The following is a 24,563-nucleotide window of genomic DNA, read 5'->3' on the forward strand; positions in this document are numbered from 1 at the left end:
ACAGCCTCTTTAGACACAGACATAAATTTCAGTAAGTCCAGAGGTGGTGTCTATAATTTTTTAATGTGTATTGGAGCTCTGAGCACTCAGAGTGGGTTTAGTTTTGTATTTACCAGCAGCAAGTCTATTAAGCTGCAAAGGGCAAAGAAGGGAGTGTAGGTAGCCAGAAATAGAAAGGATTCATCTACTGTTTCTAAGAAAAGAGAGCACTGGATGTCTAGCAACAGGAGAGGAGAGAGCAACTTGATGGTACTTTCAGAATCTGGCAATAATCAGTGTTCTCTTGTGATCACATATTTAAATATGTGAGCATCCAGCTGTTAATTTTTCTAGTTCTGCAACACTCCTTCTCATTTTCTTATCCTCCTCCACAGAGCATGTGTGGAATTTGTCAAAGGTGACCCCTTTGTTTCTTGACAGCCCCAGTTAGACACCGCATGTCCCTTATCAAATTGAACTGGATATCTTGGCATTTCTAGGCAAGTACTGGGAGGAAATGGACATAGAGAAATGAAGCAACATCCCAGTCTTGCAGTGGGGAAATTACTGAAAAGAAAGAGCAGTTCTCCAGGTGGTTTGTGCCTGCAGAGCCCAGGCTGCTTCAGGTCTGCTGGAAGGGGGAGGCAGGAGGAGGAAAGCAGGGTTTGGTGTTGATTGTGTCCTCTCTGTGCAAGCCTCTTACTGTGAAAAGGGTTAAGCTTCTGAGATGCTTCTCTCTTGTTGCTTGGAAATGACATTGCAAGCGTTCGAGGAACCCTTGCTGATCAAGTTTGGCAGTTTTTGAAATTTTGTTTCACGCCTTGCCTGCTGTGTCAACTCACCAGCTAATTGCAGCTGCAACTTTCTGTAGTGGCTTGTGTGCTCCGTGCAGACCGGTTGGTTGGGATGTCGGAGGGAAACCTCACAGCCCAAAATGTAATTTCAAAACACTGAACCTGACCAGCAGAGGCTGACCTTGCTCGTTATTATCTGAGTGGGAATAGCAGCTTTGAACATCATATGATCTCTGAAATGGTACCTTTTTTCATTAGAAAGCCCCCTGCTGAACGCTGACCAAATACATAGCTTTTTTCCTTGCTTAAGGTACTGCTTAAAAATATATCTATATCTGTTCCTTTGCTAGTTATTAGAAGCAAATCAAAGTGTTACATTCGCCTTACTTGCAGAAGCCTCTCATAAGACAGTGGTGCTCTTGCAATAGCGAGGAGCTCAGATGGCTTTGGAGAGCGAGAGCTGCCAGGGCCACAGATGGAACAAGAACTGCCCCTGCAGTCAGCCCTCAGCCATCCAGGCCTGCTTGCCACAGGAGACCCTCCTTACCTGCCCTAAATGATCAAACCAGCCTCTCCTAATGGTCCAGCCAGGGTAGCATCCCTGCACAACTGCCCTTGTGCTTGATGCTGCTGCTGCTGCTGCATTGGCACCCTCTCTCTGGGTGAGGGCAGCTGTACCTCTGAAAGGGCACTGCTTTCAAAAGTGAGGCTTTGGGAAGTCCCATCTGGCTGAGGGTCTTGTGTTTCTGAAGTACAGAGCTGATCTCAAGCCCCATCCATGCAGCAGCTCTCTTGAGTTTAAGGTGTGCTGGTTAAGTGGAATCTGTGTCTTTCCAGATGCAGGATCCTTGTGTTACCTACACAAACCTTGCAAAAAGATTGTATGGTGACCCTTCTTGTGAAAAATCCTCCTCTCCCTCTAAGGGTACACATTTAGAGAGCCTGTTTAGGGGGTGAATAATGACTTGCTGGTGTCTGGGGCTCCTATCTAAAAACATAATTCTCACATCTAGGTCCTAGTTTTCATAGGTGCGAACTATTTTCTTTCATCACTGGTACTGATCTTACACAGCTTGCAAATGCAAATTCACATGCTCACCCTTCTCTGCCTCACAACAAGGCAGACTCTTCTCACAATGTGCAGTTTTCCTGGAGTGGAGTCAGGAAGAGCATGGAAATTACTTCAAAATGGAAGCTTCTTTTTGCTATTGAGAAGTATTTTGGATTAAAAAAACCCAAACAACCAAACAAAGGTGTGCCTAGAACCACAGGGCCATTTCCCTCATTCTCATAAGAAACTCTCACCAGTCACATGGGACTTGTGCAGTCTGATCTGCAGCATAATCCACTTCTGATGCTTCCCTGTCTTGTCCCTCTTTTCAAATGTGTGTGTATTTCTCTGTGGCTTTGTAGAATTTCTCTCAGGAGCATTACAGGTTGCATATGTGGCCAGTCTAATACAGATACAGATTTTCACTTAATTATTGCAGGTTTGTCACTGGTGTCCAAAGTTTGCTTGTAGAGACTTGGGTTTTGAGTGTGCTGCGGCAGAGGGCAGGAGTTCTTTAAGGGTTTTTGAATGTTACTTGGCCTGTCTCTGTGCTGCTGAGACCACTTTGATTACAGATGGATCAATACCTCGCTGTTTGTGTGGAGGTGTCTTAAGTGCTATTGTCATCTGCTCGGGCTCTGACAGAGCAATTATTACTGTGGGAGTGGTGGGTTTACATGTGCTGACCATTAGCCACTCTCAGGTCACCCTGGCTTTTAAGGAGAGCAGCAAATGTCACTTACTGCACTGGCACTGGCTGGGTCCTCTCTGCTTAAGGGACTGTTAATAATTCTATTATCAGGCTGCTGCTTTCTGGGACATCCAGCGCTTCCTGCAGAAAGGGTGGATTAACTTTGTGTAAGAGTATATAACCAGTGACACCTGCTGCTGTGCCACAGTGTCCCTTCTCATCATCTCTGCATTGGTTAAGCCCACAGTATGCTTGTTACAGGCCCAGCATTGTCATTTTTAGTGACTGACACCAGTAAAAATATAAATCATAACGAATTCTGGTGTCTCAGTGAGTTAATTTCTTCTTTCATCATTTCCTGTCATGTCCTGTCCCTCACCCACAGTACAATCCTTGTTTATTTTTCCACCTTGCTTATTGATTCCATAAAGTCCATTCCTGCCTGGCTCTTAAACTGAGAAGGGTTGATGAGCATCACAGTGCTCACCATGGCAGGCACTGGCTGCTTGGAGAGAAGGAAAAAGCTGGACACAGCACTGAGGGGAAGGTGACCACAGCAAGTCCCCCCAAGCCTCCTGAGCTGAGTGTGCTGTCACCACCTCATACCCAGCTATCTCATGGCTGTTTTGCAGTTCCAGCAGGGGTTTCCAGGAAGGAGGAAACTCCTGGCTTTGTGCTACCTTCTCCAGTGATACAAGAGGAGGAGGAAAGCTCTGCTTTACTTAAGGAATGGGGCTTCATTAGTGGCAGAGGGGCACTGGTGGGGTTATTTTCAGCAGTTCTCTAGGGCTTTTGAATCAAATTTATTTTGGAGCGGCCCCTGGCCTGCTCTGGCTTTCAGTCAGGATTCACAAGAGAGGAAAAACAGTGGCATACCACATCTTTTTATACCCACTCCTCTCCCTTCCCCATCAAACCCGGCTCAGATGCTGAATCAGGGGGGTACATACCGTGATGGCCCTTCTGCTCTTTTTAATTGCCTGTGGCAGGTAATTAACAACACAAGGGTGTGGGTAATGAGGGGAAAAAATAAATGTTGAAATTTCAGCCAGTTTATTCTGCTGCAAGATGTTGGTTGGAAAGAGTTTGGTGCGTTGTGTCAGTCCTGCCCTTCGGAAAAAAGGGCTGCGAGCGTTGCACTCCCTGTTAGCCTGCGACAGCAGATGAAGTTGGGATTCCTTTGACTGTCAGCTCCATGAACATGAGCTTCCTTTGACTGTGAGCTCCTTGTAATGGCAGCAGCAGCAGTGTTTGCCCCCAGCCCGTGCTCTGAAGGAAGTGCTGTGTTTGCCTTGCAGGCGTGCCGATGCTCTCCGTACAGCCCAAGGGAAAGCAGAAGGGCTGCGCCGGCTGCAACCGCAAGATCAAGGACCGGTACCTGCTGAAGGCTCTGGATAAGTATTGGCATGAAGACTGCCTAAAGTGTGCCTGCTGCGACTGTCGTCTTGGAGAGGTTGGATCAACTCTTTACACAAAAGCAAATCTCATTCTCTGCCGCAGAGATTACCTGAGGTAAATACAGGGATGTACTGTGGGCTCTTCCCCAAGCCTCTCGGCGTGCTGCCGGCTCTCTGGCTTCCTAAAAATGTAAAAAACATGTGCTTGTGCATGGCCAGCCCTGCCCAGAGGAGACTGGAGTTCCTTCCACTGTCTAGGCAGGGCTTTTTATTTGCACTTAGCCTATTTAGTAGTCTGAGAGGTGAAATCCTCCTTTTAGGTGAAGGTACAAGATGGAGGCCATAAGTTTTTATTATTATTATGGACCAACAAGAACAAACTCTGCTTGCTGAGTAAGTTAGGAAAAACTCTTAATTCACCTTGCATATCTCTGATGCAATACTCCTGCATATTGACAGAGACCTGACCAAACCTTTACCTTTTCTTTTTCAGTCATAGCTTTTAGACAGACTTCTAGGCTTGAGTAAGGTTGCTCCCAAGGGGCCCTTGTCTCTTTCCTAGCTAAACAGAGCAAAACTCAAAAATTACGGATTAACTTCGAAAAATATTTTTGTCTGAGGAAATCAGCAGAGACCATCACTAGCTTGGAGTTAGAACCATTCTGTCAGTGTGTGTCTGCAATACATAACAACACATGGGATTTTTTGCCTGATGTGTATGGGGGTTTTCTGCAAAATACCTTATGCAAACAGAAATGAATATTAATAAGACAGCAGGCCTAATGCAAACATTATTATGAGGGTCACACTGCAAAACACTCAGACTTTAGCTTTGTTTTTCCTTTGGAAGAATGTACTTGATCTCCAGCTAATGTGTGTGTTTTCTTTTATTTTTCCTCAAGCACTGATAGCATTTCCCAGGCAAGCTCAACCAGTAGAATCCAAAGCCAAACAAGCCCAACACACTGTTGTAAGATGGGGAGGTAAAATGCCTTCTAACCTTGCAGTGTTCAGGGGCTGCCCAGATTAGTGTCAGTGCTCAGATGCTTCGTGTGTTTCAATGTAAAACGTATTTCTGAAAATCTTCAGTAAATATTTCCCTTGTAAACTTGAGCAAACAAGTTTCTCCTTCTAAAGATGAGAGATTAAGTGCTGAGCCAAACAGAAGGACTGAGTCTATCAGCTGCCATGTGGGAGCTGTCACCTTGCCCTTCAGCCCAGCAGTGCACAAGAGCATCCTGCCCACAGGAGGGTTTTGGAGCTGAAACTCTTCAGGGCACACGTGAAATATCTCAGCTGAAATTCTGCCACACAGGCAGCTCTTGCAGCTTCACATCTGGTTAGGTGGAGTGTGTCCCCAAATGTAAGTGAGGAAGGAGGAGTTCGGGTAATGGTGAACACATTGAGGTGGAAAAGACAAGATAAGCAGCCTTTGGAAAAATGGAAAGGGTGTGAAAGGAAAGAGTTAACTGTCTTCACTATAATGAAATAATTTTTGTACCTTCCTCAAAACTTAGTATTTACTAATGTCACAAGTCACTTACTCTGGAAGCATCCTTAACCCTGTCTATGCTAAGCTAAAAAAATGAGCTCTAGAAAGTTCAAATTCAACACAGAGTTTCCACCTCCAAATTAGCATTTTGGTTGTTCTTCCTCAGCTCAGCTATACTCTTTCTGTGTTGTGGACATAATTCTGATGTGTCAGTGAAGATGATTTCAGTTCCTGATCTTCCCTTTTTGAGGAAGCCTTTCATCACAGTATCACAATTGGGTCATGCTAGATACTATCACAGGGACCCCTAAAATCTCTCAGGAGAGCTACTTCCAGGAATAGTTTTCTTTCCAGGAAGAATAGCTGCATTATTTTCAGAAGTATTTGTTTGTACTTTATCTTCTATACATTATCTTTTCTTTATCTTGTTTGCACCCAGCTTGCCAAGTGGTCTAGGTCTCTCCATCTGTCATCCTCTACTTCATTATTTATCACTTGACTTTGTCATTTCTGGTCTTGAAAAAGTGTTGTGTTTGTGATTTTTTTTTTTTTTAATTTGACCCTGAAGATAGATATTCAGCTTTATTCTCTATGTTGCAGAACCCTGCTAGAAATACCGAGCTGCACAGTGTTTCCAATTTACATTTGCTTTTTGAGACCTATGAGCTACCCCATGTTTTGTCCATTTAATAAGCACCGTATTGATTTTGGTTTAGTCTAGTTTCATAACAAAAATAATGTGTGGCATCAAATCAGACATATTAAAGTGCCAAAGGACAGCAGTATTGATGCTGTTAGGTTTAGAAGGACCTTTTTACCACTGGAGTTGTGGAGCACTTTCTTTCTTTCCTTGGTTTATCCCAAGAATGCTGCTTTGAGGTGGAAAAGCTTAACCTGTGATTTTCCCACTGGCCCCTAGATGATGTGAATTTTCTGAGGCACAGAAAATTCTTCAGAATTTTCACAGAAAATTTCTGAGCACCAGAAGCCTGTGCTGGGGATGGAAAAGAAGCCAGGCATTGCAGACTCCAAGAAGTGGCCCATGTCCTGGTTTTGTGAAGAGAGGGCAATCCATGACATGAACCATGGAAGGCAACAGTTGGGACTTGTGTTTGACCATGGCCATGCAGCCTCTGTCCCAGCACCAGTTAAATGTGGTCTCTGGAGCAAACTTCTGTGCCTGGAAGGTTCCTTGTAACACCTCTGTCTCCCTTTTTAAGGTTGGAATAGTTCCTGTCCTGACAGGGAGGAAGTCTGTTGCTATTTGTTCCTCATGGTTAAACTGTGAAGACTTATGTGGCCTGTACATTAAGAATTTTACCTTTATCTGAATTTAGGGTGTTGGAGTTTTGACTGTTTTTTGTTGGGAAGAACAGTAGAGTTGTCATATCCTGGGAAATTTGTTGAAGGCTCAGCTAGGAAGGAATAAAATGAATTCTGTAACAGCATTGTTAATTAGCTTTCAGCTGTTTAGGCAGCTTTACAGCTATCATGGCTTCTATTCTTACAAATAGGTAAATTTAGATTATACTGGGGTTTTTTGAGGAGTTCTGCTGAACTCCTGGGGTCTGTTCCCCAGATGCTAAGGGACCCTTTCAGGCTCTGAGGATTGAGGCATTGCTACGCAGTCCCATATTTACAGAAGTATAAAGCAATTTTTTTTTTAATTTAAAACATCTTGTATTGCCTTCTACACATAATATTTCTTTCTTTCTCCATTTTAACTATTAGTTCTATTAATAGAAGGAGTTAAAGTTGCCGTCACGATCTTCTCTACCGTGTGTTCCCTCCTGGTAATTTGAATTTTTCTTCTTAGAGAATTAACCATTCCCATCATTATATAGTTCCTTCACATCAGTAGATTTTAGAGTCTCTACCCACATTTTTTTCCTTCTTGTTAAACAGCTCATGGTGTTTGGTCTCCTAGTCAAATTTTAGCAGAATTCATCCCTAAAAATCACTTTTCATCCTTCACACTGTGGTTGCACCACAAAGGGAGCACTTTACCTGGAGAACAGTGAGAGGAATTCAGTCAGAGGGCCCCTGGAATGTTTTGTTGTCAGTTTGCAGCTCTGGGACCCTCCTGAGGGCAGGTGTCAGTGAGCCACAGCCAGGGCAGGCACTGGGGCTAGGGCTGGGCTTGTGGCAGAGGGTCAGGACAGTGACAGTGCCAGCTCCTTCCCTGCTGTGGCAGTGTCCCTGTGGAGCTGGCTTTGTCCCAGGCCCTGGGAGCACGGTGGGCTGCCAGCCCTGTGTGCTGATCCCCAGTGGGTTTTCAGCAGAAATCCTTCCAGCGTGTTCCAGGAGCTGCGAGCACACCACAGCCTGATCATTTGTTTCAAAAGATAAACTGTCGTCATTGCTCGTGAAGGAACATTTGTTAACCTTCACTTTTCATAAAACACTTTCTTGCTCATTTTTTAATCATGAAAGATGAAATTGGATCTCGAGTTGTTATCCTTGTGGTATCACCTCAGTCTCCAGCTGTGTCTCGATGTATCTTTCAATACATTTCATCTCAGCAAATAGATTTACCATTTGTTTCATAATCGCAGTTCCAGCATTCCTACCTCTAATTATTTTTGATAAGCAAATGCTATTGAAGGAGCTGCTTGTGGGACAGAGCAGCTTAGCATGCAGGCTCAGATGGCTCCTCGCAGCCCCCACGCAGCGATGTGCGTTTGTTCCGAGGCATAATTAAACATTCACCGAGCTCCGCTTCACAGGGACGGGCTGGGTGTTGCATCAGGATTTCCCGAGAGGAGCTGACAACTTAAATTTCACTGTGAAGTGCTGATGAAGAACGTGGTTTTTCCTTTTTACTCAGCATGGTGCCCTCACATGAGCAAAGGCGAGTCGGGCTCGCTTTGAGAGGAGCAGAACTGTTGCTTCTGCGTGTTTGATATGCTGCTGTTGGGAAAGTTTTTCATCATGTTAACTGATTGGGGCCTTAATTAGACTCCAAAGAAAGCTCAAAACCTGCATTTAAAAATGATGGTGAATCAGTAAAAGAGAAGGGCTTTCCGGGAAATCCTGATGCTGTTCTCAGGGGCTTTCATGGCAGCTCTTTTCACCCACTTTCCCACATGTTTGGATCAGGGCTGCAAACTCATCATGGCATCACTCTGCAAATGGTGTGGGTGCCTCCAGGGAGCAGAGCAGCCCTCTGCATGCCACCTGAGGGACAGGGACCTCCTGGCAGGACTGCCATCCCCTGTCACCCCTCAGCACTGTCTGTATCACAGAGGCCTGAACTCCACCCTCGGCAGCTCTTACTTCCAGTGACTCAGATGCCAAGTCCTGGGGTTTTTTGCTCTGCTCCAAATGTCCCAGGACATTAATTCTGTCAGTGAATTGCTTTAGGAGCCCTTTAGAAGTGTTCTGTATCTGGCAAACATGCAGGGTTCAATTTTCTTGTGTGATAAGAGCACAAACGTGGGTGCCCTGCTCTGTTGGCACAGGAGGATGTGGACAAATTCCCTCCTTCTGGTGGCCTTTCCCAAGTCAGGGACAAGAGCCCTGAGCCAAACCACTAAACCACAGCTGGCTGTGTGAGAGCAAGCCTTTGGGAACTGAGATGTGTGTGCCCCAACAGGCAGATTTTAAGTTAATCTCCCCAAGACATCATTAATGCTCAGAATGTGGCTAGAAGCTGCAGCACCTTTGAAGCAGGAAGGAGAATTTGGGATATTTTTTCCCTCTGGAGAAGCACCGTGTGCGTGTATGCATGTCCTGCTGGATTTTCAAGGGACATGTTTAGTGTGGGAAGGAGAGGTATAAATGCACTGTGGCTGAACAAATGGTGTCTGCTCAGAGCCTAAAAATGTCACTAAGCTGAAGTGCTGCTTTTGCCTTGCAATAGGGAGCATCTTGCATGCTGCATAGGACACCCTCACTTCTACACTTGGTGTCTGTACAGATTAAGGAGGATTAATTAGGCTCAAAATACAATGTGTCTTGGCAACATTGCTGTGCTTTGTGATGTTAAAATACAGATTTATTTTTTTTCCCCCTGCAGTAGCTGGTCCAGGACTTTCTCACAGCCTGTGCCCATACTTGGTTTGTTTGCTTTTTGCCCTTTTTTTTTTTCACCTCCACAACTTCTCACTGAGGAGGAAAGCTAATGGGGAGTAATTCTCTCTGGCTGTGATACACTAGTATGCCTCTGGCACTTTCAGCTTTGCAGTTTTCTGGGCGCTGTGTTTAAGCTCTCCTAAGAGGAGGTTGCTGCACTTGTGCTCAGCAGTGCCAGAGCAAGGATGGGTTTAAGGTCAGCAGTTCCAGTTACACCCTGGGAAAGGGCAGGACAGGGCAGGAGGTCTTGGACTTCTCCTCCCTGCTCATGGTCCCAGCATCTCTGTAATGCCCACTGAAAATATAGAGAGAGAGGCCAAAGGAGTGAAAATAAGTGAACACTCAGATGTGTCCTTCAAGTGAAAACAGACTCCCTTGAGCAACCTTGAAGTTCAGGCCCAGCAGTCTCTGAACCAGCGCAGTCACTTGGCCAGGGGCTGTTTTGTACTGGTTCAACTCCCCCTGCTCTGCTGTCCTTGAATGCCAAACCCTTTGGCATGTGAGATGTAAATTCTTTGGGATTGAACTTGAAGGCTTCATGAGAGGACAGCTTGACCAACTTCATTAGTATCAGCATGCATTTCCTTTCCTTCAGCTGACATGACTTCCCACTGCAGCACTGACAACGGGCTCCTGGATAGGAGGGTGCACCACCTAATAATGTATTTGCCATGCTGAAGGATCTCCTATCACTGAGGCTTTCTCTAATATTACACAAAGGCTGATTACAACAAAGTTATCTGAAGTTGCTTTTAAGATTATCCTTTTTATCTTTTTAAGTGATGTTCAGGCTTTCCCTGCATTTATTGGTATATTCAATACTCCAGTCAAATCACACTTGTAGCTCAGCATATTTCTAATATCCACAGATGGGAAAGATACTGATAGCATTATTTAAGAGCCACCCTCCCTGAAAAATCAGTTGTTTCTTTGTTTCAAAAGGTAGGGGCAAAACTGTTTCTTTTCATGAGGATGGATTTCAGTTACATTAAGCAAGTTTAGTTCTACAGCAGGCCCTGATGAAACTAAGAAATAAACAGCAGCAAGCAAATAGGATAGGTGTATGGGAAAACCTATTTCACCTTCTGGCTGGGGAAGATATGAGCATGGAGTTCCACAGTTCTTCTAAAACTTGTATATCCAGATAATCTGGATATATAAATATGTAGAAAAAGATGCAGTTGTACATAATATCTACAAATGCAGATATTTATCTGTAGGTTGGTGTTTAGTCCTCCTTCCATTCATAACTCTTATCTTTCAGTGTTGATAATAACTTTTTTGGGGGGCAAATTATCAGTCTCCACTCAGCTGTTTGAATTTTGAACTTGTTTTGTGCTTGTGTTTAAAATAATCCAGTTGACACTGCCAACCTTTCCTTTCTGTACCATTACTTATTTTTATGTGCTTGTCCTGCTTCCTCTTTTTTTGTCTCCTATGAAGTCAACAGCTCCAAAATTTTTTCTCTTTCTGCAGAGGGGAGATTTTCTCCTTCTTTTTTGATGGCAAGCTGCTATCTAGTCAGACACCAGGCTAGAGGGGGCGAGAAGAAATGGGGACTCTCTCCTTGTAGGCAATGACTAAACCAGATTGTTGTTCCTAGTGGAGACAGAAATAGGCAAACAGGTTCTCAGTTTAGGCCCCCTGAACATCTTGGTTGAACAAAAAAAAACTGTTAAAAGGTGCTAAACTTAACATTTTTGTATGAGAAGTTTCTTACTGTTTTCCCTACCGTAAGAACCCTTTAACATTCTTTTTCCCCTCAAAAAAAAAAAAAAAAAACCAAAAAACCCTGCAGGGTGCTGTGGCATTACTATGGTTTGAATTAATTTGAGGTGTACTCACAGAGCTGCTGAGGTCTGGATCACCAAGCACAAGACTGATCTTTAGCCCTGACAAGACTACATAAAACCCATCCTCTGACAGTTGCCTACTGCTTCCAGGAGCGCTCCCTTCTTTTCCCATAAATTCATTTGCATTCAGGGCTGCTCCTGTATGCCAATTAGCTTTAATTTTTACTATACACACTGACATCAATGCCCAATGAGAACAGGGCATAGCAGGGTTTTTAGTGTGCCCATAAACTACAGAAAATTGTCCTTGGACAAACTCCTGCTTTTAGACTGGCTGACAACAATAGACATGGTTAAGTTCAGGCTAAGAGCCATTAAACATAATTACTACCACAGGGTAAAAGTTTAATTGTGCTAAATTTTAAATCTGCATAGTCTATGCTTATTTACAAGCTGGCTGGATCTTCCTGTTACATAAAGGGGAATAAATCTGTACTTAAAAATTGTTGCCTTTTAACTTCAAAGGGAAGTGAATAAATAGGGTTTTTTTAGAAGAAGCAAAACAACCCCAAACTGAAAACTTTCTGTATTTCCAGCTTCTTTTATGCCAATGGCTCCGAGCTGGTAAGTAGAGGCTAAACATCTTCTGATAGATTTTTCTAATGTGCTTCAACCTCGTGTGTGTGAATGTGTGACAGAGTGTTGCATCTGTTATGAAGGTGTCTGGGGGACAGAATGCAGATCAGTTTGTTCATGTGGGGTTATTTTAAATTTAACCACAGATGGGGCTTGGGGCGGAAGGCTTTTCCTCCTGCTCCTTATCTTCTCTCCCTCCTTCCAATAATGTTAAGCTCCCCACTTCAGGAAGTGTCAGCTCAAGAAGCTTCTGGATCAGGAGATATCAGAGGTGGCAGATTTTCTACAAGCAAACAAAAAAAAAGGGCAAAAGATTCTGTCCATTTTGCATTTTCTTTCAACAGATTAAAAAAATGTCATGTTCACTGAGCTACAAGTTACGGCGTATTTTTAGAAGCATGGTGAATGCATGGGGCTCTAAATCACTCCCTGAAAAGCAGATTAAAATTAGGAGGTGCTAGAATAAGTGTGAAATGTTCATCTGTTGGGAAAGGAAGGGTATGGAGGACTGTGAAACTTGATAGAAGAGACAAAGATTAGCACTCTGACTCGCTGGAAGCCACGTTATGTAGACATTAGAAGGCAACACGATTTCATCTGGACAGAACATAAGCTTCAGATCTTATGCAAACAGTCAAAGCTGTTTAACAATTGGTTTACCCCCAAAACCCCTGAAAGGAGACAGGTGAATACGATGCCAAATACATTTTTCATGTTTCTTAAGCTAACTGTTTAAATAGTTAAGTGAACATCTGTCCAAATTTCCCCATCATTTCCATTTAGAAAAGTCTCCTATTTGAAGGCTGAAGAAAAGCACCTGCTTAACAATGCAAATGGTGCTGTCTGGGGCCCCTTTATTTTGTTTAATCTAGATTGAGCTCCACACAACTGTGATGCTAATGAATAATGGATATTTTATACTTGTGCATGTAGCAGTGCTGGGCACAGAGCAAATCTAGGATTAACCTCCCAGTTTCCCTGCCTAATGCATTTGACTCATTTTTTTGAGTTTGCTGTGACTTGGGTACTCTAAAAATGGATGTCTGGTTTTATGGGAAATGGGAAAATCCTGGCAAAAGCTGTCAGGCTTTGCTGTGCCCAAGTGGAAAAGGGCAGCTAGGCTGAGGAGGGGAGGGATGTCTGCAGTAATGGCTTGATTTGTGAGTGGGTGCTGAATGAGAGCCAGGGTGTTCCAGGGTGGAGACCTGGACGCTTTTCAGAGCTGCATTTTTCCAGTCCAGTCTGCTGGCGTTAGGCAGCCAAGGCTCATGCCCAGCTGCCTCCCCTGCCTGTGGGGGCAGGAGCAAGAGGGGTCAGCTTGCAGGGAGAAAGGGGCTGCCTTTTGCTGGTGCAAATTATACAGCTGGGATTTCACTCTGCCTTTCAGCCTTCAGATGATGGAATCATGGGGGAAGAAATTTTGGTACTCCCTTTGCGGATTTTCCGTCCTGCATGAGTGTTTCTGTTTTGGTTTGTGTGATTTAGTTCTGAGGGAAAAAATGTAGTGCTGTTTCTTCATAGGAAGGCATGGGATTTTCCAGCCAAACTAATGAAAAACCCCTGATATCACTCCTAAAGAAAAATAAAGGTGGGCTTTCTTACAACTGGAGAGCGAGCTGACTTCGGGAGCACTGTAGGAGGGTGGGAGAGTTGTGTGTAGGTTTCTATAACACTGCTGGGTGTTTTAATTCACAATTACTGGCCAGTAATAATTAGTATTGATTTGCCTGGCAAATTGCAGGTTTAGAAATTGGTTATAGATTTTCCTGATGTTTCTCATCTGCGTGCTGTGGAATCAGGCAGAACCGATGGCTTGAAACAAACTGCGAGCCCAGCTCTGTCGGCGGGCAGCGGCGCGTTGCGTGCACAGAGCTAATGGCCAGCAGGGATTGCACCTCTTGAGGCTCATCACCCCCAAAACACCATTTCTGTCATCCCCTAGGCCAAGTGACTAACCACATGTGACCAGAGGCTGGGGTGAACCTCGGTTCTGTCAGCCCGTGGCACCATGCCCCTGGCACACACGGGGTCTGCAGGGACGCCTCGGGCAAGGGGCTGCGGGGAGGATGCCACAGTCGTGCTCGAGTCCCCCGGCAGGAGCTGCAACAGCAGCAGACATCTGGGGAGACAGATAGTGAAAGCCAAGATGAAAATGGCCAAGCTTCCAGTGCTGAAGGGCTGTCCTGGAGGGCGGGGAGCTGAAGTGGAACGGCTGAGCATGCTGCTCAGGCCGCCGTGGAAGGGCTTAGCTGGCTCCCGGGAGGGCTGGGGAGGTGCAGCCGGGGAGGAGGGCTTGCTCTCTCTCTGAGATGCCTGGTGAAATGCTGTGCACTCATGGCAAGAGAAGCTGTGCTTTTTCTTTTTAAGCAGCAGGTAAGTGAGGTTCTTCCTGAGCTCTGTTACAGCGCTGCCTGCCAGGATTGGCAAAGTTTGCAGGACTTGTGTGTCCTGCTGCCAGCCTGTCCCTCCGCCAGGCTGCGGCCAAGCGCAGCAAGCCCTTGGGGAGCAGGATGGGCAGCACCCAGCACCTACCCCACTGCTGCAGAGAGGCAGATAGTGTTTGACTGAAATTTTGTGAGCCCCAAAATAGTGCTCTAAGTGTTTAATGCTTTTCTCCATTAGACAGCAAATTAGCCCTAGGCTCACAAACCAAATGAAGTTTCATCTCGATGATCGGAGCCTGCTCACCAGGCATTTTTATCCCAAGTTCCTGCATGCTGGTTGGTCAGTGAAATGGAGACTGCAACTTCTATTTATTGGTGCAATACAGTATTTGATACTGCTAATTACACTTAATTAGTCCTTCCACCATTTAATTAAAATGGCTTCTAATGATTGTGCTTCTTTGGCAGGCTCTTTGGTACCACCGGGAATTGTGCTGCCTGCAGTAAACTGATCCCTGCCTTTGAGATGGTGATGAGGGCCAGAGATAATGTTTACCATTTGGACTGCTTTGCCTGTCAGCTCTGCAACCAGCGGTGAGGACACAGTTATTGTACACACCAACTAATTTATACCTTTGCCTGTGAAACAGGGGAAATGTTTGATGCACACTGCCCAGCTTGGGCTCACAGCCTGGGGGCAGGGCTGGGGCTGGGCTGCCAGACTGACCTGGGGGATCCATGTGAGTACCTGTAGCCCTTTTACTGCAAATCCCCTTGGAGCTGGTGGGAATTGGAGGGGCAAGGGGGAGGACACAGACACAGACTGTCCAGCTGCTGCTGAATAAAACAAACTGCTCCAGCGTCCTTTCAGGAGCTGCCTTCTTTGCAGAAGGCAGATGATGGGGAATGGACCTCCTCTAGCAAACTGACATTATCTCACTTAAATCATGTTTCTGACATGCTCAAAACTGGGGGTAGAAAAGAAGAAGTATAAAGAGAAGGGACAGGAAGGAGAAAAGTACTCTGGCTAAGCCCTTTTCAGCACTGGGAACAAATCAATTTAGTCGTTGTGTAATTAGTAGGGGATCTTGGTGGTATAATTTTGAGTGGGGCTTATTTACTTCTGCTGGGTGGAAGATGGACATCAGGGAGTATAATAAAGGGCCATGCACAGTGTTTTCACTTGAACTACCTGTAGCCAGTTTAGTTTGGGAGGGCTGTGAAAACTCTTCCCAGCACCATGTTTGTTGATCATCATAGGCAGAATGGAAGCTCACAGAACCAGAAGTAATACCTTGTCACCTTCTGATGCATCCAGCTGTCCATCCTTGTCCAAGATAGACCTGGAACTTCTTGCAGGTCTTATTGCTTGCTTAGTCAGGCTGTAGTGTCTGCCCAGGGTCGAGGGCCGTGCTGGTGTTCCTGTTCTGGATCTGTGGCTGTGTTTCCCAAAGATGAAACTAGGATGCAATGCCTCATCCCATGGGGAAAGCGGGAGAGAGATGACAAGACTTGTGGGAAGATGGAGAACCCAATTCAGTAAAAGTCGGGCTAAAATCCTGACTTAAACAGTCTAGAAAAGAGTCACAGTGGGATCTCTCACGAAGCAGCCATACATAAGTGAACGCAAGCCCCTGCCAGCTCCCCCTGAGCTTGGGAGATGCTGTCCGGCTCTGCTCCCGCAGCCGCGCCCGTGGCTCAGCCCGAGGGTGAATTTGGTGCCAGCGGGGCGGTGCCAGGGCGCGGCGGAGGCCGATGAGGTGCTGTCCTCGCTGTCAGTGCTCGTTCCAGGTGCGCCAGTCCCGTCAGTGCTGTCCCCGCACGGGCGCGGTGGCAGTGCCGGGCCGGCAGTGACATCTAGTGGCTCCGGGCCCTGGGCTCGCTGCGGGATCTGGGCTGCCCAGTCTTGTTCTGCGGCTCCTGAGCACAGAGCTGATCCCACCTCATCCCCCGAGATGCTCATCCCACCTCAGTTCTGGGATTCCTCTCCAGACTCGGGAGTGTGGCGGGTGCTGCCAGGCTCAGCCCTCAGGATCAGCTCTTTTCAGCCTCCTGATGATTCCTGGACAGGAGAGGCTTGCTCCCAAACTCCACACCGAACCTGGAGCTGTAAATGTCCTTTCAGGCAGAGGCTCTGGGCTGCACAGTCAGGAGTGCTGCTTGGCCTTGGAGTCTGCAGCCTGAGTGTCTCTCATCAAACCCCTATTTCACCCTTCTTCTCTCCCAGAAAATCCTAGTGCTGCCTGGTTTTCATTTTCTGTAATTTCTTTTCAATTTCACCCTTTATTTCAAAGGCTCCAAAGCACCTCCCTTCCCTCTCAATTGCCAGCATGGTCCCACTTTGTCCTTCAGACAACCTCCAGGGCTGTCACTGCCCAGCTGGAGAGTGCAGGTAATCCCCCCATTCTGGCAGAGCTGTGCTGTGATGCACAAGGGATTTGCTCAGTTTGTGAGGGGCTGAGTTGTTCTGGAAGATGGGCTATGTGTAGATCCTTGCTTTTGGCTGAGGTCAAAGGGCTGCCAATTTTTATTACTTAATCTGTGGAGATTTGGGCTTGAAAGGGCAGAATGGAAGTGATCCTGTAACAGACAGCACTGGATGCTGAACTGAGAACATGAGATTAAGTAACCCTAAAGTCAGAATTGCAGAGGTGGATGCCAGTTCTGGTTCTGAATTGGAAACCTCACTGGAAACCCTGTCTTGTTCTTCAGCTCTGAAAAGATTTGATGATGAAGACCTTTCCTCAGCTCTCTTCCAGCTTGCCTGCCCTTCTATAGCTGAGCTCTGAATAGAGTGCTAAATCCATCACAGCAAAATCTCTAATATTTTTACCAAGTGTGCAATGTTTTCATCACTTTCATTCCCTAAAACATCAGTTTTACATCAAGTCCTGCATTACCACTCATGCTGCCATGCTTTAAACTGTTCTAAAGTTGTCATGGTCATTGTAGTGCTGGATAAAACCTGGTCACTGCTGTGGCTGGCTGATAGGTCAGTGTTACAGGGTTGCAGGAAATCCAGCTCCTTCTCTTGCCATTATCTGAAGTGTGGGTTTGCTGGGAAGAAAATCACTCTTAAGGAATGACAGAGCAGGTTCAGCACCTATTTCTCACTGCTGCTGGCTGGAATTTGATTGCCCAGACAGGCTCTGCAACATCCCTGCTCTGAGCATGGGGGCTGGAAGTGTGAAACTGGGCCTGAGGTTTCCAGTTGTGATGCATCAGCTGAAGAGATCCCAGTTTACTGGTGGGTTTGCAGGACTGGCAGGTAGAAACAGTTTGGTTCCAGTGCATCAAACCCTTCTCCCAAAACTTCACATCACATTAAGGTACCCCTGTAGAGCATTTCAGTTCCCATGTGCTTGTACACACCCCCACACCTTCCAACTCCCAAATTCTCCAGCTCCTCCTTTGGTTCCTCTACACCCAAAACCAGGTTTGGCAAGAGACAGCTGTTGATGGTGCTGGTGGCAAGAGTAATTTTTGCATTTCTCCTCCTGGAGATTTATATGGCACTTAAGGTGGGAATAAGTAGTGAAAAGCAAGCAGCTGTGTCTGTTATTTATTGTGAGTAAACTGCTCCTGGGGCAGGTGGTGTTAAGGAGAGTGTGTGCAGTACAGTTTTTACCATAAAAGCTGTTAGTTGAAATTAGGAATAATCTTTATCTTTTAAATATGCAGAAAAGGTTGAATTTCAGAACTACTAGAGCATGTGCCACAGAGGGAAGAAGATGGAAGGTCTTCAGTGAAATACTGTAAAGTGTGAACTAATGCCCAGGTCTCTCTGTACCAACTTGGCAAATTAATCAGCTTATATGCCAGTGTCCAGTCGGAGAAAACTTGTGCCTGTGCAAGAAAACTTGTGCCTGTAAAGAAGCTCTAAGGTTATCAGTCCTGTTCTTGTAGCAGAAAATACTCACTTTTATGGAGATGCTCTGCCTGAAGGTGCCTGAGTTACAGATGATGAAAGCACTTTAGACAAGGAGTAGGCAGTGCCAAAGCTCTGCCTGGGAGCAGGGGAAATGGGCATTTGAGGTCTGCTAAGTCTCCTGGGGATGGGGTCACCTCCAGTGATCTTCCTGTAGCTATTTGGCCTTGCCAGAGGCTGGTACCTACCCTTTCCTCTCAGTGCAGAGCTGCCTTGAGGCACAGTGCCTGACCCAGGGTGTCTCTCTGCTTTAGGGTCCTGAGGCTGGTTTCAGACTCAGCCCTTGGGGCAGCCTGTGCTCTGGTCTGTCATTGCCCTGCCAGTGTTATGGACAAAAACCAGCCCCTGAATTGGGTGCAGAGAACATTATTTGTTATCTTAAGAAGTAAAGATTAGCTTCTGATTCCTGGGCAAGCAGGCAGGGCGGAAAAAGCTATTGGCTGTCAATTCACACCTCTCCGATCTTATATGTGGAACTTTTTTGACCTTAATGGTCAAATAAAATTGTTAAATATCACAAGCTTCTCTGTCAACTTCAAGACAAACAGAACAATTTACATGGTATATAGAGAGCAGTGCCCTTCGCTCAATGAAGATAAAGGTTAGGAGTCCAGCCACCGAGAAATTTCTATTTATTGTTCAGCACTGTACACAAGGGGGTGAGGGAGGACTTAATAGCCAGTCCTTGCCTGGAAATTAGTGTAAATACTGCTTCACCCGAGGGAGCTGTGGAAATGTGGATACCAGCAAAAACTTCAAATAGGCTCCGTGTAATATCACCCGCCTGACTTCCTGGTTGGAGAGCCAGCATCTCCTGTCTGCAGGGACAAATCCCTGAACTGCTCCCAACCTCCTCCTGGAGCCAAGCACCGATGTGCCAGGGAAAGGACAGCAAAACCCTGGGATGGCAAGGGGGGAAGCACTGGCAGAGCTGGAAATCAAACTCTGCTCACCAGAATCACCTTTGGACCCAAACTGCCTCAAACTCTCCCCGTTCTCACGTCTGTTCGTACTCACACCCTCCAACCCTTTTGTTTTATCTTCCAGATTCTGCGTGGGAGACAAATTTTTCCTGAAGAACAACATGATCTTGTGTCAGATGGACTATGAGGAAGGGCAGCTGAACGGGAGCTTCGAGTCCCAGGTTCAATAACAGCCCCTGCTTGGCTGGAGCACTGTGGGATGGGCGCTTGGCCGCACGAGCAGCGAGGGCGTCTGTCAGCTTGCCTGCAATATTTTTTTAATTCTTGGTCCAGAGAGGACTATATACATTGTAGTACTTTTCCCCCCCAACACAAAGCAGTTACAATTTTAGATGTACAGTTGTGCCTGCTTAGCTGAGCACTGCATTGCCTGTATGTTTGTGAGTTTTTGGGGTCTGGGGGAGGGCTCTGTACAGTCTGTTTTCTGTATATAAACTGGAACATTTATTTTATGAAAAATGTAATGCAATTTTATTACTGGTGTGAATTAAAAATTATGAATGTTTCCTGGTCATCTTTGCCGTGGTTTCTTCCTCATGTGGCAAAAGCCATTCCTGTATTTCCTGTGCTTTGGCTGAGCAGACTGTTGGAAACGTGTACATAGCTCCCTGGAAACTGCATGGATCACAGCAGAGGCAGGTTCTCTCATAATAACTGGGGGAAATGCTGCTGCAGGGTTGTGGAGCCTTCCATCCAACCACCTGCTTCCCTGGATAATGGGGGGGAATGAGCTGGGGGCAGGTGGTGGCTGGGAACCATGGGCATGGCTGGCAGGGCTGCTGTGCCATGCTGGGCTGCTGGCTGAGAGGCTCCTTGTGGATTCAGACAGGGCATTGCCATGGAATTCCTGCTGGCTGCCTGATCCAGTGTCTCCAGTCTGGGCTGCGAGGAACAGGCTCCCTGCAGCCCTGCCAACAGGTGCCTGGGCATTGATCAGAATATTAATTTCAAGGCTTTGCTAGGCAGTGGGATTTTCCCATGGGACATCACTTGTCCAGGTCAGAGCTGCTGCAGGAGCTGATGTCAGGGCTGGGACGTGACCGGGCGCTGATGCAGCAGATCCCTGCTCCCAGCCCTTTTTGCTTACTCTGTGCCAGGTGCTTTGACCTCCCACGAAATAAAAGCGATCAGATTTGAAGCATCTCCCAGAGAAAAAATTCTGAACTGTGTTCCTGCTGCGATGCTTTGTGCAATGATTTTCAAGGTTATGCAATTCATGTGCAACCCACTGGACTGTATCAAACACATTTCTTTGTACAGTGAGTGTCACTTTAATATAGTGCACCAGTAGCTGTAAAGGATGGCTGCAATTCTATTTATTTTGTCTTCTTGCTTTTTCTTAGATTTACCCCCCTTTCCTTTAATAAATAGACACCGAGTACTTTTTTTCTGATGTGACTTAATTGGTTGCTGGTCCTGGGTCACTTGTGTGTGTTCTCTGAATTGCAAATACCAGATGCAGTGCAGCTTGGTGCTGCTCTGCCTGTTGCATGAAATGCTTTTATGTACACCTGTGCTGAATAATGGCTAAGCAGAAGCAAAACACTTAGCATGCTTCAAAATATCGCCTGTCATCTATAGCTACCTCAGACATGTGGATTGATTCAGTGATTTTGCTTCACAAACAGATGTTTTGGGTTGGGAGACCCAGTATAAAATGTGTGGCCTCATCCCTTTTTATTCCCATAAACATGGAATAGCAATTAAAGAGCCACTTAGAGCTGCCTATGGGTATGTGGTGTTTAAACTGCTGTTCTGTTTTAGTGCTTTTTGGGGTGGGGGGAGGTTGCCTTTTGAGAAACTGTAGAGTCGATGCTCTTTTTGTAGAGGCCATTGGAGGCAGCCGCACTGGGGCTACGGAAGGAGCAACTTGTTGCCCAAGTGTTTCCATTCCTTGCTGAAATGGGCTGCCAGACAGCCCCTGCCCCTTCCTGTGCTCTGTACTGATGGATCCCTGCATGCCTGCCTGCCTGTGGGATTTGCTGCAATTCAGCACACAATGGCTGGGCAAGGCTGCTGTCCTGTGGTGAGGAGGGGAGCAGTAAAACCAAAGCAAAACCACTCACCAAACAAGCTGGAGGGGCTGCTCAGTTTCAGTTCAGATTCTTAGGGAGGGTTTTGGTACCAATTTAAAAATTGAGTCCTTCAGAGAAAGGTAGCTTAGTTACACCATGGGCCATGACATGGGAGCAGTGGCTTCCCATTGCCTCCCTGCACTTGCCCTTGCTGTGAAATGCAGGCACTGCTGCCCTGATAGGGTGCAGGGGCTTCATTTTTAATGGGCAACCCTCTTAATTTGTCACCATTGCTGTAGATCTGATTCCTGATACCTAAGGAGGAATTTTATGATGTTGGCTCATGCAAAGGCCCCAGCTGGAGACTGGGTGGATGGGAGGAAAGCCTGGGGCAGGACACAACTTCTCAGTGCTGAATAGGGTGGGGCAAATATCCAATTGTCTTATATTTAAAAAATAAAAAATACAAGGGAGAAACTGTGCAGCATCTGTGTCCCTCTTTTCTGTGTCTGCACAGCAGACAAGGCCTACCTGGCACAGCCCGTGCCCCAAAGAGTGTAGGAGGTGGGACACCTTTAAAAATAAAAATCCTGGGAGGACAATGCAATCATGAATTCTTGTCTGAATGCCACAAATTTGCTTAATAGAAACAAGGGCTGGAGTGCAGGCCTGCTCTTGAATAATCACTTCCACTCTACGGAGCAGAGCACGGAAACCTTTTGATGGTGTTATAGTCATCACTTGGCATAAATATTCATTCAAGGAATCAGAGCAGAGTAAATGGCATTTTAGCTGCTAATAATTTAGTATTAGCAGATAGCCTTTTTACTGCTAAAGATAACCACTGCTTAATCAGTTTAGTGACCACTGGCATATAGTATGACATTTAAGCCTGTGCCTCAGTCCCCGTGTTGAGGACACGGCTGCTGGTGACCCCTCTGCCCAAGCCTCCATCGTTCCCAATGTCAGCCCCAGCTGCCAACTGCACTCAACTGGCTTTAACTTCTGCATTATCTGCCATTTGCCTCCTTATCTTAGATCAAAGAGGAATTTTAAGTTCATACTATGGATGTTAAAATCTAGGATCTTCTGTCTCTTTCTCTTTTTGTGGTCGGGGCTAATGGCTGATCACAGCACAGTCTAATTTTGAGATTAAAAAACAAGCCAGTGTTTAAAGGCAATCAAAATCTTAGGCTTCGTCTCCATTCATCTTTAATGCTGGTGTAATTGCTGCACAGATTCTGGCTCTTCCTGCAGACTTAATTTATTTTATTTTTGGAGCATGCCCCTGTCTGTCAGAGGGATGTTATACTTCCCTGAGCAGCATTAGCGCTATTGAGCACTCCGCCACCGGCAATCCGGCTCACCCCATTTCATATCTTGCCAAACAAGTTAATCTAATATTAACAGCGGTTTGTTACCTCGTTGTTAGCTTAATTTACTTTACAAGAAATGCTATATTTGCATTTCATCCCTCTGTCACTGGCTTGTGAACCGCGCTTCCCAAGGCCAAGAAGGGATGGCTCAGTCCCTCGGCACAGCCCTGCCACACAGGGGAGGGGGCCATCACCCCCACCAGGCATCTTCCCTAATTGGCCAGGGGGGATGTGGGGAGCTAGGAGGAGGATTTCCAGAGCCACAGAGCAGGTCCTGGAAATGCAGAATTGGGAGTAGCACAAATGCTGCTGCTGCTCTTCCAGTAATAGAGCTGAGTCGTAGACAGCGGCTTTCCCTGGCAGCAAACACATACAGGAAATGTCTTTAGTATGGAAATCAGCAGGCCTCTGGGCACGGGGGCAGACCTCTGCAACACCAACAGCTCCCTCAGGCTTTCAGGGAGTGCTCCCTCACCAGCCCCTCCACACCCCAGGGGCTCACCCAGGTCTGTCTGTCTGTCCGCCAGCACAGGAGGGCCCTGCGCCTCACTTCCAAATGGCTGGGGTGAGGGAGCCGTGAGCAAAGTCCTGCAAGCAATCACCCAAAAGCCACTTTCCCCAAATGATCCACAGCCCCATGGAGCAGTGCCAGCTGATGTGCTTGGTGGGCAGGGGGGTGGAGCTGGGGATGCTCCATGGGGTGATGTCAATGATCCAGTACCTGGACTGTCCCAGCTAGGTCAGGGAATGTGGAGTTGTTGGAGGTGGAAATGGCTTTCCAGTGAAAGCCTCTGACTTAATTGTTCATTAGCTCACTCTGTGTCCCATTGCTAAACCCTGTCCTTGTTTATGGAGCCCTGGCCTCCCACCTCCTCCAGCAGCTGCTGCTTAAAGGAAGGGAATGGCCCCGTCTGGGTGTCTTGCTCTGGTTTTAACAGCAAAATGCTGAAGGATGCCAAGGGCAACTCTGGCCAGGCTGAGACATCTGGCAGGGCAGTTTTGTGGTGGTGAAAGTTTTTTGTGAAGGTCTGAGAGAAAGCAGGGCTGGAAGGACCAAACCCAGAGAAACAGCAGGAAACAGAAAGGTGGAATTCAGTAGGGGATCGGCTGTAGATGAAAGCACCAAATATTGGGTGATTTTTGTGAGTGATTGGAGAGCAAGTGCCCAAAACAGAGAGCAGTTTTGCCACAGAAGCACTATGAAGCCCCTCAAAAGTGATGTAAACAGTGGAAGTGTAAATACAAATGCACATCCAGCCTCAACTGCTGGCTGGCCTCATGAACCTGAAGCTGCAGGAGCTTCCTGGAAGGAATGTTTCACTGCTAACTTAAATTATTTGAGGAGAGGAACAAGGTGCTGCCTGCTGTCTGCTTGAAGGGGAGCAGAGGGCCCAGCTGCCTTTTTTAGTCCTTGATAATAACACTGCTGGAAAGAAATGTTGCTAATGCAACCTGGGCTTTTATAGGTGATTTTACTTAGAAAATTACCTTGAGAATAGCTTTATTGTTATTGAACAGAATCAGGCATTTTCTTAAAGGTCTTGACATCCCTGCAGAAACTAGAAAATTGTGATTTCATTTAATGAAAATATTGTTGTTTAAAACCCATTTCACTCTGGGGCTTACCCACAGCCCCACGTGCCTCCCAGCAGTGGAAAAGCATTGATTTCCTCTGGTCTGCCTCTCCCTCTGCAGCTCACATGGGGATTTTTCACCCCCAAATGCTTCCCTATGCACTTTGCCATCCATGTCTATCCAGTGGGGTTACATATAAGCCTTTTAGTGATAATAGAGTGGCCATCAGTGCTGCTCAGAAATGCTGCCACCCTACAAAGACAAAGCCTGGTGACAGCCACCCTGGAAGCTGCTGGATTGCTCTCCTCCCCTTGGCTTTGGGTCCTGTCACAGTGGTGATTCCTCAAGCCATGCCCTCCAGATGGTGCCTCAAGGGCACTGCATGTTCAAAACAC

At 46.3% G+C, this 24,563-nt stretch overlaps 1 protein-coding gene across 5 annotated transcripts in view; it reads left to right on the forward strand.

Annotated features, from left to right (window-relative positions):
- LMO1 (LIM domain only 1) overlaps window positions 1-19,716 on the forward strand; it is a 73,767-nt gene extending 54,051 nt beyond the window's left edge. For all 5 annotated transcript variants that reach the window (XM_077179844.1, XM_077179842.1, XM_054634834.2 and 2 more), the window contains 3 exons: window positions 3,814-4,027; window positions 14,760-14,885; window positions 19,267-19,716. In XM_077179844.1, the coding sequence (XP_077035959.1) occupies window positions 3,822-4,027; window positions 14,760-14,885; window positions 19,267-19,372 (438 nt within the window). In that variant the 5' untranslated portion in view covers window positions 3,814-3,821 and the 3' untranslated portion in view covers window positions 19,373-19,716. The remainder of the gene's footprint in view (window positions 1-3,813; window positions 4,028-14,759; window positions 14,886-19,266) is intronic.
- The last annotated feature ends 4,847 nt before the right edge of the window (window positions 19,717-24,563 follow it).

This window comes from Agelaius phoeniceus, chromosome 6 (genome assembly GCF_051311805.1).
Source record: "Agelaius phoeniceus isolate bAgePho1 chromosome 6, bAgePho1.hap1, whole genome shotgun sequence".
Taxonomy (NCBI): Eukaryota; Metazoa; Chordata; class Aves; order Passeriformes; family Icteridae; genus Agelaius; species Agelaius phoeniceus.